We start from the raw sequence: 20,205 nt of genomic DNA on the forward strand, positions 1-20,205 counted from the left end.
GTCACAGAAAAGACTGTTAAAATATCTGAAGCTGTTTTTGTCAGACATTCAACCAAAAACATGTGGACTCTGTGACAAGGGAACTGCACGTTCACCTGAATTTTTGGACTCGTTCCTATACCGTTGTATTAAAAAACCCCATTTCCATAAAGAAAACTTCATACCCACTTGGTTTTAAAAGTACTGCACTGATTTCATTTGTAACATTTGCTCTGCTATCAAATTAGCCATAGAATGAACCTTGCCTTGCAACTGTATTCCTTAATCCACCACTAGCTTCTTAATTATGTGTCCTGTCGCCAGAGCAGAATTCTCCCACTGTTCAGAATAATGGACAGATATCAAACAAAATGTGTTTATATCTGTCTGCTCTCGGCCTTGCAAGAGAAATTACACACACTGAATGGATAAATGAATGATAAATAGAGGGTTTTTTTTTCCTCAGTGGAAGGTAGAAAATTGTCTTGTCTTTATGATCCCGGCTGAGAGAGATGTCTGGATGATGACATGTTAATACCGAAACCTTTATCAGAGGAGAGAGACAAAAGCAGCTCCCGCTCATCATGGCTGCTGTCCACGTTATAAAGTCCTACACAACGAGCGCCAACACATCATAAAGATATGCAGTTCATTCCTGCAATGTTTCCTTTCATCCTCCTCGTTATCACTCTTACACAAGTTCGCCTGTTTTTCTTTTGTTGATTTGAGACAAGCCATTAGTGTTTTGCTTTGTTTACCCCTGCTCGTGATTGCCTTAGATGTTTTAAAGCAGCAGCTATGCTCCAAATGGAGGCAAGCCCTGCCTGTAATAGATTGTGACAGGTAATCCAAACACATAACATTAGAATAAGAAGCAGTCACTGATCCAGCCAACTCAAAAGCCCCCGCAGGCAATTGCAGGAAGTCTTCTTGCAGTTGCAGCATAGTTCAGAAGACTAAAAATATATCTGTCATCCCGTGGAGAAATTCTGGGGAATTTAGTAGAAAACCTAGTGTCACTAATGGTCAAATCATTTTAACTACTTTCCAGATTTTTGTGCAACAGTTTTGTTTCATGTTGTTAAAGATATTTTTGGGTCTTTTTCATATGTTGTTGTTTTCTTTGAGGTGAAAGGGAAGAAAGGAATATGAATAAATCAGTGAGGTTTGGGAGTGTTGGAGTGATCCTGTTACTGACGCTTTCAAGCTTCCTCTGATAATAAACGAGTCAAACGGAAACAATCTGGATTTTTTTTTTTAGAGCGCACCTTTAATATAGGGAATTAAAAATAACCGACTCAAATTTTAAAAAATTGACCTTTTTGTTTCAAATTCCTCCGCATGAGATTGTGATAAATAATGCATGAAGAATAAGATATTGTAAATCCAGAAGCACTGAAAAGCAGAAGGTGAACAGTGCAAGCGTTATAAAAGTTACCTTTCAGACAATACATTGCCTCTTATTTCTCCCAGCATTCCTCTCTGAGAGAAGTCTCTGCTATTGATGTGTGGCTTTCTAAAGGATTGTCTAAGGTCAAGGTGAAACATGAACTCAGAGACTGTAATCCAAAGTGTAAGACATAAGAAAAAAGCAGCAGAGAATGTGTCTGAGGAGCATTAAGTCAGAATTACTCAAGGTTCTGGCAGATGAATATCAGTCTTTAGCAACTGCAGCCAGTGGCATTAACAAAGAGTCATTATAGGCTGTTTTGGTGAAATTGACCTGATGCTCTGCATGTATGACGTTGGCTCACAGATGAAAGGACCTGAGAAGACCCTGGAGGAGAGACGCTCCAGTCTGGATGCTGAGATCGACTCCCTCACCAGCATCCTGGCCGACCTGGAGAGCAGCTCTCCGTACAAGCCCCGGAGCACACAAGTACGACACCAACAAGACTTAACACTTCCTCGCAGAAACTAAACACATTAATGCGGCTCTGCAATGAAATGGAATGAAGGAAAGCACCAGTTTCCAGTTCTGATTTATTTCCACCACCTCAGTTTACGTATCTATCACTACTGAAAAAATACCACAGGCAATGTCTTTAAACTGTAGGTCATGTACCTACAAACAGGTATAGGAATGCACATCACTTTAACTCCTGAAATATAAAACAAAACAAAAAAAACCAAAAACAACGTAACAGCGGGGGGGCCAGAGTTGTCAGTGTCTGTAAGAGTTTTGATATTTGTGTTTGTTTAAGTGCAAGATTGCTCCTGTTGCAAAAGAACCTTGGCTGAACAAATCTGAGTTCCCTTTCAGTTCAAAAGAACTTTATTTGGCTGTGAAGGGCAGCTGAAGAGGCACGGGGAGTAGTGGATCAAACGTGCACGTTACAAAAGACTAGCTTCCACGTCTTTGTCTAAAAGCTAATGCAGGTAATCACATCAGCAAATAATTCCATGGTCACATGCTTGAGGTTATTGATCAAAACCATCTTGCATATAAAAAGGGAAATCTGATGTTTTCCCCGTTTGTAGCAATGAAGAATTCATCTGGTTGGCTGCCTGTTGCTCACGAGGCTTTCGTGGTTTGTCCCACGTCCTCAGCCCTGTCACGGCCCTGCCAATGACTCCATACCTAATCAAGATAGTTATGTTGCACCAAATCATTATTACACAGAGGTGCGTTTCAGCCCTAGGATGGACCTCCTACATGAAATGTGAACATGGTGTAGCTTCAGGAAAGCTGCGATACGTCTGAATAACTGATGTCAGGTCAGTCTCCAAGTGACTTGAGTCAATAGAAGCACCCACATTGAAATTAAGTAGTCCTAACTAAATTACAATATTACCTCATTGTGTAAATGTTTTCATAATTTATCCATGTATGTCCCCCTCGAAGAGAAGTGTTGTATTTATACTGCATTACATTCATTTAACTACAGCAACAGATTGAACATAATGAAAAATTTGAAAGTAAATATCAACGGAATGAAGCCGAACCTCCCACGACAGTTTTGCTTTGTGATGCATTAAAAAAAACAAAACAAAACACTGTAAAGGCGCAGTTGCATCCTGCCGTTGAATGTTTCACTTCAAACCATCATGTCCGAATATACTTCACATAAACTAACCATAAACTCACATAAAAAGGTAAGATAAAACTCCAAAATCAAAATCATTTTGAGATTAGATGGATTTTTACTTGTTAGTTCCAACACTGTGTGTATTTGCGTCTGTATACTTGCGTGCGTGCGTGTGTGTTTTGGAAATCATCCTACAGTAGCTCCTTTTGATCAGCTGCTCCAGGAAAATGTGATGCATCCATATTTGCTGTCACTATGTCAATCAATGCAGACCAAAAACCTTAACTACATTTACAGTTTGCCTGTAGTTTTCTACATATACTTCAGATATAAAAGGCAGTTCTACTTTAGTCTTTTTATTATGTTGCATTGATACTGAGTGGCTGTTGGGCTTAAGTATCAAACAGTTAAAACCAAATGCTCCAACTAATGAGGCTGCTGCTGGGAGCAGGCCCATATGTTGCATCTTTTCTGACTGTTTTGCCATAATGACAAAATGAGTCTTGACCTATATCATTAGTTGATATTAAATGATATTAAAAGCAACTTGAGAAAGTCAAAGCCTTGGGCAGTTCACTAAATTGTTTGACACACAATAAATGTAGGACAGGCGGATAAAAAAACCCAACCAATTGTGTTTGGAGTTGGAACACCACGCAGATCCTATCTCCAGTGAGATATTCCAGCAATAACAGACAGAGACGACCACACAAGTGCACTACATTTAATTTAGAAAATGTAAATAGAAAGTATTATACTGTGTGCGGCGAACTATCAGGACAGTTACCACATTTACTGCATATGCTGTCTGATTTATTTATTGAAGGATGCATACATGAGACTGCAAACAGAGTTAAGATCATGAATTATTGACAGCTTTTCATTTAGCTACAGATGAGGAGACGTGACCTCGTACCTAGATGTACGAACAGTATTCATGTCCATGGACTTATTATGTCAGGTGCTCACATTCATACAAAAACAAAGGTACAATATTCTAGCTACTTTTACAGCGTATGTGTAATCACACTTGGTTTAGAAGCAGCAGAGAAACAAGTCCAATTGTTGGAAAATTTCTTTAGGTCTTTTGGCTAAAGTGTGCAGGATGGCAAGTGTTGTCCATGCTCAAACACCCCCTCACATATGTAATAAGATCCATGCAGATCTACTCTTAACAGGCACTATAATGTGTGCCACTGTCTCTGTGTTTGTGTCCTGAGGGCTTCAAAGTTCCACGTGTGTAGTGAAACTGGGAAAAAGGATCTGCTTCCAAAATATTTGTGATGTCTCAAATCCCGTTAGCAGGACCACCTCTCACTGAGCACACAGACGATGGACACTGTCACCGGTGACTGTGAGCAGATCCTTGCCGTGGCACACTCTGCTTACACGTCATTGTACACCTTGAAACTCAAACACTCAACTGTGGGAACGAGACGGAAAACACATTTTGAAGTGGAGAGGAACTTCGAACTGTTGGTTCATCAGTACATGTGAGCTTTGGTTTCATGACTTGGCTTCACTGGTTACAGGAATCAAAATATATCAAACACGGTGCGAAAATTATCGTGTGACTCGGGTATCTGCGTGTTTTATGTAAACAAATTCACTTTAATACCATGAACAGATATCAGCAGTGTTCTTTAGTCTGTCTCCCAGGTTGAAGGCTTTGAGGGTGTCGTCCTAAGCTTGTTCACACTTTTCCTTCTCCACATTCTCGTGGTCTTGGTGGGAGAGAAATGTGGCTCTTGAATTTTGGTAACACGGTAGCAGACACTCCTTGGGAGAGGAAAAGTAAGCATATGAGGCCTGTATATGTAACAATAACAATTAGCCATCTTACAGGTGTTTTAAGCCACACTTTGGGACCACTAACTTCCTTGTTGGTAGTCTAGCAACTGCTGTCTTCTGAGAAACAGTTTTGCACCTGAATTTTTGTCATAAAACTTCAACTTGACATACCAACACTTTAGTTTCTGTAGTTTAAGTGTATAGAAAGGTAAGGTGATACTATGTAGCATTCCGGTTGGTCAAAGACAATGCTAATGCTAACCCAATGCAATGCTAACCGGCATCTGGTTCGAACTTAATGTTAACTGCGTAGACACAAGCACTGTAACGCTCTTGTAACTTTTAGCAAGACACCTACCAAAGGTTTCTTCCAAAATTCATAATTTGGAGATTCATGTGTTTGTAGTTGCTCAGAATACATCTTGTATAGCAATGTGGTGCTAATTGTGAGCGCTAAAAGGTCATGGATTTTCTCACAATGTAGAACTTTTAATCTTTCAAAGAGCTGAACACAACAGAAACTTACAACACAATGTAAAATCATTATCTCATTTTATTGTTTTCTCTTACTCTTTGTCTTTCATGCAAACAGACAAACAATATATTTATGCACAGACATCAACTCATACACTTTTTGGGGTGTGGAGCAAGCTGGTGCTCATATACAGGGCATATTTCTGAATAAAATATAGAATAAGTGCATACCTTTGTTGGGTGAAAACATTTGCAGTATATATTAGAAGGAGCCTGAAAGCTTTTGTCAACATAGCTTGAAAAATTGATGTGTACCTGTGCAGTTCAGTGAGAGCCCAGCTTGCAAATGAACGGCTGAACAGTCATACTAACTAATGTATGGCTGTCGTGGTGGTTTTACCTGTCAGGGTCAAAGGCTTCGCAAGTTTATTTTTATCACAACCTGCTGCAAGCTTTTGGAGTTATGGGTGAAAACCCACACCAGCTGTGTTTGAGCAGAGTACACATACATGTTGGGGCATGTTTTAATCATGAAATGCTATATATCAGGCATTTTGTTGACTTAACCCTGTTTTCCAGACCAGTACAAGATCTCTGAGCTATCATGGCGCTCCTCTGATGCTGCCGAGAGCTTTAGACATGAAAAAGAAGGAAAAAAAGATTTAGCTTTCTATTTAATTATTTTTCAGTTTTACGAGCAGGCGTGCACACACACAGACACACGCACACACAAAAACACGCACACACACAGTTACTCTCTCCTCAGCTGATGCTGATTCTAGCTGATTAACTCAGGTTGACCTTTTCCCCTACACAGCTGCTGCTGTCAGTCCATACTCTGCTTCTTTCGATGCATTTTCCTTCAGCGTAACACTGGTCTGTGTAATGGGCCAGGTTTCATACTCCAGCATTGGCATAACTGCTGCAGTGTAATCTTCCGCTTGTACAAGCAAAGAGTAACGAGCGGTCTTGATTTACAGCTTTCCGCGCACAAGCAATTACAGAGCCAGCTCTCGAAAATCAATAGCATTCTCTCAGCCCTCTGAGAGAGGAATCTTCCTCCTGACGTTAAATTTGGAATCAGCAAGGGGACCTTATGTGTGCTCACCTCATGGATGAAATTGCAATGGACGTTGCTGCTCATTCATAAAACTCTAAGTAGCGTTCCTGCAGACATTCAGCCAGCACTGATGCTTCACAGACATCAAAACAATTTTGTTTGCTTTAGTTGGTATTCTCTGTGGCATAACAGTGGGTAATGAAATGTGATCATTATATAATTCCCATTTGTTCTCTCTCCAGTTCCATCTTAGATGCAATTTGTTATTTGGCACAGTTAACTAAGTTTGTGTAACACTTAGTTCACTTTATCCTACGATAGCAATAAGATCCTGCTGTTCATCTTTCCATTATTTCTGCTTATTACAGATTGTAATGTTTTAAAAATGTTTTCAGTTTCTTACACACAGTTTCAGTCATGCTGTTTTCAGTTTCAACAGCTACTTTCTCAGCACCCTATATTTGATATTTTTACGGCGTATTTTCATATAAAACACCCGCCAGTAAGAAAACATTACCTCACAATTAAGTACATATGGGAATGTTATTGAATATCAGTCAGACTTTTGGAACTGAAGTGTTGCATGGATGCTGAGCCATTGAAATATGTATCAGTAATTAATGTATGAGAAGAACTGGTGGATCATCTTGAGTTTACTTGTTGGATATTGTTGTGTGCACGTGGAATAACAGAGAGGCATTGGTCGAATAACAGTTCTACATCTAAATAGACGGAGATATCAGAGGTGAGCTTGGATGTGAATTGTGTGATTTGTCATCCGAGTTCTTTATGTGGTCAAAGTTGACACGGAGCAGTGAGCAGCAGGAATTTTTGTGGTCGCAGAACAAATTTTGTCTCGCAGTTTCTTCCCCCAAAACGTATTCACTTATTATGTTGCCATAGCAGCAACAGCAGGGCTTGTCCACTGTCACGGGGTCCGTCCAGACCAGTCTTGTGAAAACACGTTATCTCAGAAACACTTGTATGGAATCATTCAAATTTGTCAGAAACATCTTACAAGATTCAAGGATGAACTGATGCGATGAGCTCCTCCTTGAAACTGTGGTGATTTTCAATATAGTGGCAATTTTACCAGCAAATACCCTTTAAAAACTGCTTCAGTGTCCTCCTGTATGCGGAAAAGATTAAATGGAGTTCCAAATTAAGGGTGCTGATTGTGACCTGCAAATGTGGGCTCTAAAAAAATTAGATTGTCTCTCCCTATAAAGGCCGGTCAGACGTGCTGATAAGATGACACAAAAAAGCACAAGGCAATCCTCTCTTTGCTGTGAAAATTGAGTCTGAGTTCAAGCGAAATCCCTCGTGGAGAAGCGAGAGGAAAGACGTTTATGATGAACCTCATCAGACATTTGAAGGTTTTTCACGTTCAGAGTTTTCAGAGCTCCAGTGAGTCCAGCGCACCCCATAACAATGTTCCACTGGTATCATGCCAGCCATGTTCCGTTGGTTTATGTGCGTCTATCATGTGTACGTAGAGTATGTGGTTACATTGGGTCCTTTTTCCTGATTCGTTTTGTGATTCTGAGTCCCCACATTGTGTTTTATTTTGAAAATTGACTGAATTATGCTATTCATTTGGGGACTTCTTGTCTGGCTCAAGTTGATTTAAATCATTCATCAGAAAAACGAACTTTGTTATAAGATGCTCATAAATATCAAGCGTCGAGGGGGAGGTGGTGGTGCCGCAATGGGTGCCATTCAGTAAACAGTTGTCAGTTAAGTGTACCTCCTCATCTATGCATTTTAATACTTAAAATATGGCTAAGATAAATAAAAGAATAATGCTACACGATAAATAACAAACTTGTAGTCTCAGTCAGCACCTGTGGAGAAGGTGATGCTGTGCAATCCAAGATCTTGCACCCCACAAGCTGTACTGATCACTGAGCCTCAGAGTTTGAATGAGGTTGTTTAAGATCCAGCTGGGATAATTTGTCCTCTATTCCGATGGTGATTTGGTGATTGGAGGAAAGACAACCAAGCATGCTGATGCTAAACCCTTCAAGTGTGCTGCACTACAGTCTGAGCCCAACCAGCCCCACTAATATGCTGCGTAGGCCTGTCTAAGCACATCACATCTGTTGTGGGTGAGCTAACAAGGAGGCCAAGATGAGTGTCAAAATAGTGCTCTCATCAAGCACCAGAGAAGCGCTGCTGCTTTGGTCCAGGCTACACAAGCATCGGCTACATTGACCTCTAATTCACGCTGACCTCCGGTGCTTTTCAAACGTTACTCACTGCACCATCTTTCCTGCTTAGATTCTTCAACATCCTGTTTGTGTCCACACTGTATGTTGTCAAAACAATATTAATATCCGAATGAGTTTAGTTTTACTCACTATGAGCCTTTAGGTCATAGAACAAGTCAAAACGCTCAAACACATTTTAATTTGTTAATTATTAAGTTATTAAATATTCTTTGTTTTGTCAGCCTCATATAAAACCATCTTTAAACACACATGAGGTAAGAAACTCACTGTCAGTGTGTGTGTCACTGTGTAAAGCCATTTTGCTATAAGCAGCAGTCTGGGCTCAAGTTTTAATGAAGCTCTTTAACACTAAACTTTCTTGCTGTTTCTGAGTCAACAGCACGGATCTGACTTGAAAATAATAATAATACACAAAAACAAGGCAAAAACATTAATTGGTTCAATAGATTTGAACTTATCACGATTGTAAGTAAAGCTGACAATAATGAATGGTCATATAGTAAATATGTGGATTTACTTAGGTAGGTAAACTCTCCATAGCCAATTAACTCACCACGTAAATCATTTTCTTCTACATTAAACAGAGGCATTTTTGTTCCAATTAAAAGCTAATGCACTTTCTCCATTAAAGCTCCACCTTCGTCTGATCGGATTCAATCTGGTGTGATAAGATTTAAGTTGAAATTAAAAAGCCTTCCTGTCTGTTTCTCCCACACTCCACAAAATGGTAATGCGCTGTGTTATGAATAAAATATCAAAAAGCCTCGACTCCCTAAATGATGCACTTTTACCTCAATGGTAAACTTCTCCTGTTGTGTGTGTGTGTGTGGTGTGTGTGTGTGGGGGGGGGGTGTCTTTTCCAGATGGATTCAAGAGAGGAGAGCAACTCAACTGTCACAAGGCTTCCCTCTGGCAGTGCCAGAACTTCAGGGACCAAAGTTGTGTGACTCACTTACAGTCATGGTTACACCTCAGTTAGCAATCAGCGCCGTGCGCTAAAGCCGTCTTTGTCTGTGTCCATGTAGGGACTAAAGGGTGCCATTGTCAGCACCGTCTAGAAAGATGACATGGACGTGGTCGTTGTGATCTGTGCTACCTCAGTTATCTGATTGTGTCTGGTGCGGTTCTGTCCTCTGGTGGTGAACCTCATATGTGTTGAAGTTAAAATGATTGATTGTGACCAAAGTTGATTGATTGTCTGTATTAAGTGCGAACGCTCACATGCATGCAGCTTGCATTCAGTACAGCCATCCGTCTAGGAAAAGTGCTTGTTTTTGTCGTAGTACAAAATAGTAACTGTTTGAGACTGTCTGAGCTTGTCAGACGGTCATGAGTCTAACATGTTCGTCAGAACCATTTTATAACGTTAACCATAGCCAGAACTTTCACCTCCACATTTTGGAAGAATAGTTCCTGGATTACTCACCAGAACAAACCCTGAGGAACTTACTTACGTACTTTTGTTCTTGGGTTCTACAAACAATTCTTGGCTCCTGGGGTGGAAATTCACAAGAAATGCTGAGTACCTGCAAACCACTAGCCACCACCCACTGTTCTAGATGTGGACATACTCCCATTAGAAAATCAATTCTTCTGTGGTTTGCTGCCTTTGGCTGTTGGAAGCAGATACTCCTGGTTGAGCTTTTCTGTCTCATACCAAAACAAGTCCACATCAATCAAAGGATGAGTGAAGGTATTCAAATCTTGGGGTGCTGTTCAGTGGCGAGTGAGATGAGCCAGAGAATCCGAGCAGCTGGCACGGTTTTGCGTTCCCTCTTCTGTATCATTAATACGAAAAGAGAGCAGAGGCTGAAGGCAAAGCTTTCGATCTGCCGGACAGTCTTCAGTCCTACTGTCACCTATAGTCATGAAGTATGTGTCATGGCCGAAAGAACAGGCTCACAAATACAGACGGTGGAAATGGATCTCCTCAGGAAGACAGTCAGTCATCCATTAGGGACTCCTTGTTATGTTCGTTTGCATTAAAAAGAGCCAGTTCAGGTGGTTCAGCATCAAGTTAGGATATTACCCAGACGCCTCCCTCGGCCGCAGGGTAGACCGAGGACCAGGTGGAGGGAGAACATCTCCACGCTGGCCTGGAAGCCTTGGGATCCCCCAGTCAGAGCTGGTTGATGTGGAAAGTGAAAGAGTAGTTGGGGTTCCCTGCTGGAGCTGCTACATGTGCAACCCAAATTTGGATATATAGTGTAAGACTTTTGAATGGACCAAAACAAGTTAACCAGCAGGAAGTGGCACCTCTGTTGAAAGGTAGACTGAAATTTTGAGACTGTTCCGGCAAGATGGACAGCTGAACAAAGTTTGCCTCCTCGTATGTCCAGAATAACACTGTTTTTACCATGGTTTTGCCTGCCTTGACTGCTCTGTTCGGTTCACTCAGATTCAGCTGATCTCATGTCTTTGTTTGGTCAGACTTTCACAGTATTTTTTTTTCTAACTTCATGTTGTGATACAGATTTTTTTTTGGACCCGATGGTCTACAAATCTTTAAAATAAAACAGACACAAAAAAAAAAAAACGTGTGTCAGCTTTGGAAAATTGAACCTGACCAGGTTTTGATTCTACCTTTTGTATGTTAACAACCATCACTGTCACACTGATAGTTTTTTGAAATGCTAGTAATATATATTAATAACCTTTCCACTGATTTCCCATCTGATGAAAAAAAAAACCCCCACAGAGATTTATGTATTTTTCAATTAGTTTTATTGTAAATCCACTCAGCAACGGAGCCTGTCAAACCTTTGGCAGGTGCTATCATGCTCGTGTGTTTCTCACGGTAGAACAAAAGAGAAAGACACACATTGGTCTGTATTTGACTGTGTCAATAGCTTGATGTCTGATAAGTTGTCATGTCCGTATGAAACAGATGGGCTTTCTTGAAGTCTGCTGACAGTTGAGCTGAAGCTGAGTACTTGAAATGCTGCGGCGACGCTTCCTTCCACATGACTGCCCCAAGGAGGCCTCACTTCACACTGTGCCAGTCAAGCCATGTCGTGACTCTCCCATCTCTCAACAGGCAGAGCATTGCAGATGGCACTCGCTGTCACAACATGGCAGAGTGATAGGCCCTTGTTGCTCGCTCCCAAGTCTCCCACTGATCATGGCGTCTGTTGAAGGATCAGTGAGAATACAGACCCTAGACCACCCTGGTGGAATCTCAGTTCCCTGAGAGTATGATAGGGTTGGTGACCTTTCTTCTGCTCCCCTTATGAGGCTCAAACTCTGGAGGCATCTCCAGGGACCGCCACACTATTTCAATTCTTGTGCCCCTCAGCGACCCCCTTAGGTAGCGCTCAGCATCTCATACAACCTAACAGAGTACCTGCATTTGAGGGGTGCAGATGTCAACATGTATAGAAATGGAATATCGCTGCACATCTTAACATTTGATATATCTGTTAAATTCCAGATGAATAACAGATGCAAGCGGTTATAACGGCATTTAATTAGCTGGTGGCTGCCCACAAGGACACTGTCGATAGTAAAAATAAAAGAAACAATGGCTGGCGGTAGGGGTTAAAGTTGCCGATGTGCAAGATGCAGCTACATCAATTCAAGTATCCTGCATCTGTAAAACCTGGCAATTCTGACACACAGTGGAGAAATAGACTTTGCGTGAGCAAATTTTGATGAAACACAAATAAAAGACTGGAAACGTTGCTGCAGCAGTAAAACCCCAAATGTCCCATGGAGTCCCTTTCAAGGGGCGAGCAAAACACCTGCTGCTTTAAAATGCGGTAAAATGTTCCTCCACAGTCAAAATCTGTCACTGAACCACTAAAACTCTTCATATTAAACTGAGTTTTACCTTACTACGAAAAAGAAATACTTCTGAATGTACTGTATCTGAAAATGGGTCAACTGAAATATTCAGCTTGCAGTAAGTTCACCTTCTCTTTATTAGTTGGATGTATTGCTGTGTGAAAATACTTTTCCTTTCATGTATGTCTTTACTTTTGTTGTCCTACTGAAATGTCAAGAATGGAATTGACAGGTCTCTTATGGTGGAATCAACATCCATCAGTCACAAATACGTAGTGGGGTGCACACGTAGTGCAGTGCTGGTACGTTTACCAGTGAATGAAGTCACTGGTAGGAACTGCGTAGTAATTGTGAGCATCCATGGGCCTTTTAAAGTTTGAGCAAAACAAAGCGTATGCAGTTATAACCATATAAAATCCAGGTTCTAAGATAAAATCCATTATTTTTCTTTTCCACTGTGAGAGTAAGCTGATTAATTTTGGCTTCAAATGCTTCCACCTTCTGCCGCTGTCACAGTCATAACAAAGGTATGCTAACCATGCTGTGTTTGCTTTTAAAAGGCCAAGGCTGAGGCCAGCTATTCTTTAAAATGATATTTTACTCTTTATGGCTCTGTCTCATAACTCTGAGACTCTATGTTTCTGCAGTTTATCTCCTGACAGAAATGCATCAAGATGACACTCCAGCACCGTAATTATAGGACTTGGTGGTGTTCAACTTTTTACTCTCTGGTTGTTTTATATACTGCTACTCCCTTTGATTGTTTTGTAGCTGCATGGAGCAGAGATGTTGCCACAATGCCGGTGGCGCCTGTTGACCTTAAGGTCAATCTGGCAGCAGGTTCTGAGTTTTGACAGGGGCAGCCAACTGTGGAGAGAGGAGCATGCCTTCAGGCGCTCAATGTGTTCCGTCAAAGTTTGTTAGTCAAATAAACTGCATAGTATCACCCCTTTGTCTTTTATTAACAGGGTGAACCAATGACAAATTTAGTTTGAGCCAGGAAGCTTTGACAGTCGATGTAACCTGCCTCTTTACATCATCAAAGTCCTAGAAACAATGCTAAAAGGCTTACATCAACTGCTGTCATTGCAAATTATCCCTCTTCCCAATAACGCGTGCACGCTTACAGCACACACACACACACACACACACACACACACACACACACACACACACACACACACTCTCTCACACACAACTTTTGAGAGAACAGTAATAGTTGGGCGTCTCTGGGATTGATGACACTGACACACTGTTTGCAGCGGACATTTTCATCCATGCAGTATTTCGGCTCCTGAAGCAGGAGGGTCACAAGTGCATGGAAATCTCATTACAGGGGTGAGTCAGGATGATGGCAAGATAGGCCTGTAGTACTGCAGGAGGTGAAGGAAACAATTAGTTGCTGCTGTGTGAGGGTTAGAAAACACACATTTCCCTTCTTTGTAAAGACAGCCTGCAGAAGCGCCACAATCACTGACTCTCCGGGACTCTTCTTTTTCACACAGTTGCCCAGAAAATGATTTTTTTGTTGCATCAGTGAGCAATACGGCCTACTTTGTATGATGTTGTTACATCATGCAAGATATAGCAACATCCCACTTTTTAGGGGATTACATAACTGAATTTTTAAGCGCAGACTTCATGTACAACTACATCGTCTTTGAGTTTTAATGGCTAAACCAATGAGTTTGAATTATTGGAACACCTCCCTACATACATCCCACAACAGTTTGACAGCACCACAAGCCTCCAAGATGAGCTTTAAAGTGAATAAACACTTCTCTCAAACAGAATCATGATAATCATAAAGGCAAGGCTGAGTTGTTGTGCTGCTGACAGCTGCAACTGTCCGATCCTCATCAATATACAGTATATCTCATTTGTTCTTCGGGGGAATTTCTTTAAATTAAGCACAAACATTCGATTTTGCAACAGTGGTGGACGCTGAATGTCAAAGGTCTGCAGGTGGACAACTGTCTGCGTATTTATATTTTAACAAAAGGCAACAATGTGAAGCCACAGAAGGCATACTGGGAAATCCTCTTCAGAACCCTAATGAGATGGATTCCACTGCAGTGACGTGAATCAAATCATTTTAGTGTGTTTGAGTTTTCATTTGTTCCCAGGCTCATGTGCAAAGTACTTTTTTCTATTTGTGTTTGCAGGTCTTCGCATTATCAACTCAATACTCATACAGGAACATATCATTTGGATTTTAGATGTTAGTCCAAATAAACAAAAACAGTCAGCGACTGAACTCCTTTTTAACAATTCAGTGCAGAACTTCCCTCCACGTATCACAGTTGAGAATTCCATTTAGTTCACTTGCGCTGCTCAGAATCAGAAATTAATACTCAGATTTAAATTTCAAATTTAAAGTGTGTGAATCAATTTCAACAAAATTCACTTCAGTCAACCTTTAGTACTAATGCTGTTACTGGCAGCAGCTATACTGATACAAAGATCTTAACATTAATTTAGATGATGATTTATTCATACTTTTCAGCTTGTCAATTAATTTTTTTTCCATCTATAGGCTGTATGCTTTTACTGTTCTACTGAACGAAGTTTTGTCAAAGGAAAATGAATTCATTTAATCACTGCAATACAAGCAGAAGTGCAAGTGCAAGTAAAGTGGTAATTTAGAACAAACATGATAGGGTTCAGCCATGATGTGTTAAATTTTAGGCAATCAGATGCAAATAAAAGACGCGCAGTGTGAATAGTTCTCGGCGTGTGTGTTAACACATTTTATCTGCACACCAAAAGATAGTTCCAAACAGCTAGAGGTCTCGCCATGTTCCACACAGACATCGTTTAATCAAATTTAATGTGCCTTATCTTGACCTATTTTAAGAATAGAATTGATCCCCTCAGTTTCATGTCTGCATTGAGATTGTTCAATATGACAATTGAGTGCGTGCAGAGACAGGATGACTTAAAGTGGAGGGGAGATGAATCACTGCCTCATCACGGTCGGAGCGTGGAAGTGCTGAAACGGACTGTAGAGCCAACAGTGAAGAGCATCTGCATTGTGAGAGAGGCAAGGAAAAGTTTAGAGAAAAATATTCAAGGTCTTAGATGCGTCTAAAAAAGATGCAGAACTTCTCCCTCTTTAGGGGTTTTCCCCAAGCTCACTTTAAAAAAAAAAAAATCCCCCACCCTCGTGGTTTGAAATGCAAAGTTAACAGTTTTACTCAACCCCCCCCAAGGCTTGTATAGTCTCTCCTAATCTTTTTTAATGTGTCAAAAGGCTTTCTTGAGAGCCTCTGTGAAATTTCACACTTAAGTTGTTTGCAAAGTCAGTCTGAATTACAGTGTAGAGTGAGGGTTAACTTTTCTGAAGGGGTTTGGGAAAACTTTTTTGAAACGGCACGTGTTTGTGTATGGAGTGTGTGTAGGGACAAGCACACAGTAGGAACTGAGGCTGATGCTCTGTGTTATTCCTTGTTATTGTGCCTGAAATGAGTGGTGCAGGCTGAATACAGAGACTAATTCAATCCTGGACCTTTTTTTTTTTTTTAAATCATGTAATAATCCTAAATTAAGATTAAATGAAAATGAACCTGGCATCAGTGAATATTAGCATTCCAGATCTGTCTGAATTGTGACGCTAACAAACACGTTTGGCAAGCACAAGGCTCGATGCATTGAACTGATGTTGTCGTCTGCAGCAAAGGTTATGTGTAGCTACACACTGCACGAAAGCCCATGATGTAGCTAGCTGCATGTTGCAGTGACGCAGACTGCAACAGCTGTGACTTGTTTGCTTCATAGCATCACGTTTCCTCCTACCCATCTCTGTATCACGTCATTTCCACATGATTTCCTGCTCTGCTTCTTTTTGGCATCGCAGTTACTTCACTACATGTAGTTGTTTGATTTTTAATCGCACCCAACATGAAAAATGCATATTTATAAATGGCAATATACTGTATATTATTAGAATTATTATTGTCATGCCCAGCATAAGGCAGTTTTTATTGAGCCTTCATACTGTTTTCATCAGGTCAACCACCTAACCCCGTGCTAATTAACCCTGAACACCAAGTCTGGCCTGTCTTTTTTTTTTTGTGAACAAGAAAAACCATTGGGATCTTTTTAATAGTAAATTTCACACAATAACTCATCTACATGATGATTTTTTTTTGTATTGGTCTCAATTAAAAAGAAAATATGTTAATGTTTTGTGTTTTATCCTATAAACAAATATTCTGCCTAACTTAGTGATAATGTTTTTAGCTTTGTCCAGTTCAGATTTTCAATACATCTAAAATGAATAGTGCAGTGGTGCATCAAGACAACTGGACGTGTCTTTTTACAGATGTTCCACCTCTCGTCCTGAAGGCATCTGCAGAGGTGGAACATCCTCAACAACCTCAAACATGTCAGTGACTTCGTACAGCACTTCGATACACACACAGATTGATACCACGCACTGCTTTGGTACACTTCAAGTCTAGTCTGGCTAATATGAAAATCTATTCCACTACGCAGACCTTTTTTTCTGATCATATGCATTTGATTAGTTTCATCACCCTCGGAAAGGGGTGAATCCATTCTCTCGGTGTAATCTGGAGAAAATGTACCATGACAGTGTAATTATTTTGCGGGGGCCAATTTGCATTTCCAGTGATCTACTGGCTAAATGCAACTGTAGGTTCTAAGGCCTTAAAGATAAATTAATAATCTAGAGTATTTAAAACCCATGAAACATTTAAATTAAGTAATTTCACTTCCTAAAGGGCATAGTGGAGATTCTTCCATACATATGCAGCCAGACACACTTTTTAAATAAACATCAGCACTAATCAGTGAGACAGAAATCAACGTGAGAGCAGAAAATGTTTTCTGGAGCTTTTAATGGTTCCTTAGGGGCTCCCCTCAAACTTAGATTAGATGGGATTTAGACAAAGTTGATGCATGCACCTCTTTTTACCAGAACTTATTTTTTTATCTGTAGAATATTATTCTGAACACAGACTTGTCCTCTATACCCTTTTCCCACAGAACTACACTATTACCAGATGTAGCAAGGCAGCAAATCCTAGCTATTTGTGGCACTTCTTAACAACACTTTGATCAACTGTTCAGCCAAATCGATTGAAATTACAGCTCTGCTCCAATTTAGAAGACATCTCATCAAATCAAGTTGCAAAGGTTCTGAAGACTACAAGTGTTCATTTTTCCCCTAGTGCTGCAAATTTAGTAATTGACTCTGATTTTTTGGCTTCAGGCAGTAACCTAATAAGGCCAACCAAGGTTAATGATAGACCCTTTTTAGACTGGCTGAATGTCTGACACCAATATGTAGTGGTGGTGAAAAACAATTATTACTTACATGAGAGATACTCAGGGCACACGCCTCTGACATCTGGGTGAAAATGTATTCTGTGTGTTATAGGCTGCTTTAAATCTGTACAGTCTGGCGTATGCATCAAATGCAGTCATTGGATATTATATCAAAACGCTACAGACTCTGAGAATCCCAGCGGTGGATTGTGTTACTGCTTTACAGCCGCCTCTTCCCACGAACATCAGCACCACGAATCTTAGTGATTTAACATCTTTCTCATCTAAGCAGCTGGAGTCAGCACAAGTGTCATGTGCCATTGCCAATCTGCTGTCACGGCGCCCTGTGCACAACAATTTATCCCTTCCCGTCCTGCTTTATTAGCCATACAGTGTGGGTGGTCGTGGATAGTCCACAGCCTCTGCTGTCGAGGTAGCCTTGTAATTGACTCAGGGCAGGCAGGGTGCATAATTGTTTTGAGTGTAAAGTACATGATCACTAGATGTGTTTTTTTCAGCATTCAGCATGATTGCATTCATTAAAGTCATCTCTTCATTAGTTGGTTGCCAACTGCTTCTTGTGCTTCTGAAGTTATTGTAAATGAATTATCAAATGTTAGATTTGTAGAATAGTCCTGTCTGGAACATGTGACTGTTTTTTAGGTTCTAAATCCAAATTTATTGTGATGATTTTTAGACCTCTGGATCTTCTGCAGTCTCTACTCCCACTGCTCCAGTTACTGGTTACAAGCGTATGGTCATCCCGACTCAGCCACCTCTGACTGCCACCAAGAAATCTACACCCAAACCTCAGGCTCCTGGGGGAGTCATATCTACCCCTCCCTCCTCTGTCAGCCTGGCAGCAAAGCCTCAGAGCCACACAACTCCTCAACCTGTTGCAGCCTCCTATGCTACGGCCTCAACCCCCAGCCAGCCCACTTTCAACGTCCAGGTGAGGTCGGCCCAGCCTGGCCCCCAGCATCAAGCCCCGGGTGGGCAAATTTATGCCCTGCATCCAAACCGCAACCCTGCACAGGTGCAGTACATGCCGGCACAGCCCAAAGGTCCTGACTTTGCATATGGACCCCCACAGCCGGGCTTTTCCCCCATGGCTCAGGGTGCATACCCAGAACAGCAGCAACATGGTGGCCCAGGGTCCAGGAGAACTGAGCCTGCCCCTACCCAACCATACCAACCACCAGGCTCAAAGAAGACCTACATCACAGATGTACCACAAAGCTTGGCCCCCTACACTTCTGGACCGGCTATTCCACCAAAGGTAAGACCCTTTTTCACAAAACACAGTCTCAACAGTCTGAGTACATGTATTTTGAAAAAGGCCATATCTCCAAAAGGAAAAGCCAAGTTCTCCCTCTAGTTATTGTTGTTTCACACACATGTAGTTTAGCACATATTCATCCGTATGTCTTTCCTGTGCGTCCTTTTCTGACCCCTTTAATGGTCTGGATTCATGTCAGAAGGCAAAATGGCTCAAGCATCCATGTCCCCAGCCACGCTTTACAGCTCCTTTTGGAGAATCCCAAGGCGTTCCCAGTTCTGGCTGGAATATATAATCCCTCCAGTGTATCACACACTAGCCCGAGGGCTCTCTGCAAGTTACATTTCCTTGGAGTACCTTCACGGGGAGGAGTCTAGAAGGATCCCAGATCGGATGCTTCTTGAAAAATACTTTGGTCATGTGTGTCCACTGCTCTTTCCTGTAAGTTAGTTCCAGAATTATTTTGACTTAAATTGAGTCAAAATAACTCTGTTGCTTGGGTTTCAGTCTCAACTGCTTCTTCATCACAAAGCACATCTGGAGCAATCACTTTCTCAGCTTATAGGCTGAGAATTACGAGGAGGCCTGAAAATCACTCTGTGTGCCATGTGTTCTTATATAGCAAGTTGTATACTATTGTATTTCCTCTGTCACGGGGGAAATGCTTTCTTTGGCTTTTGTCTGTTTGTTAGTAGGATTATGCAAAACCTTATTCTTAAACTTCATACATTCACACATCATAGCACCACCTAGTGGTTACAGGAAGTAAGACTGATGGAACAAACTGTTTGAATTTCATCAAATTAACTCTCATCACTGTGTGAGTTCTAAGCAATTAATTATGGTAAGTGCGTTCTGTAGTGCTACCTTGTGGATGCAGGAGGTGAGATTTGAACCAAAGTGAACACATTTGTCTGCTCCTTCATGAAAAACCCAAATGTCTGGTTTCAACTCCCTGTCACTCTCCAGAACAGCTACTGATTTTGGCGGGGTTGTGAGTGTCCGCTCATTCCTGCTTTAATTAGGGCCCCAGCAGAAAAGTGCCAGGGGCCGAGAGTTCTCCTTGCAGAGGTGTGGCTGCGCTGAGCGCTTTCTGGCTCCGTTTGTTTTGTGTGGCTGTACACATGTACATGTGTGTACAAGACTGTGTAGGTCAGCTTAGTTCTCAGAGCTTGATTTATGCGCGCACGTGTGTGTGTGTGTGTGTGTGTGTGTGTGTGTGTGTGTGTGTGTGTGTGTGTGTGTGTGTGTGTGTGTATACAGTATGCATATATTTGTGCAGCATCA

At 41.2% G+C, this 20,205-nt stretch overlaps 1 protein-coding gene across 5 annotated transcripts in view; it reads left to right on the forward strand.

Moving 5' to 3' along the window:
• lpp (LIM domain containing preferred translocation partner in lipoma) overlaps nt 1–20,205 on the forward strand; it is a 136,625-nt gene that overhangs the window by 63,504 nt on the left and 52,916 nt on the right. For 4 of the 5 annotated variants that reach the window (XM_086224832.1, XM_086224831.1, XM_086224833.1 and 1 more), the window contains 2 exons: nt 1,736–1,858; nt 18,337–18,918. In XM_086224832.1, coding sequence (XP_086080958.1) covers nt 1,736–1,858; nt 18,337–18,918 — 705 coding nt within the window. The remainder of the gene's footprint in view (nt 1–1,735; nt 1,859–18,336; nt 18,919–20,205) is intronic. The other variant, XM_086224835.1, reaches the window with a different exon arrangement.

Source organism: Aulostomus chinensis, chromosome 14 (assembly GCF_037954235.1).
Source record: "Aulostomus chinensis isolate RoL2024-O1b breed Wild chromosome 14, RoL_Achi_v1.0, whole genome shotgun sequence".
NCBI lineage: Eukaryota > Metazoa > Chordata > Actinopteri > Syngnathiformes > Aulostomidae > Aulostomus > Aulostomus chinensis.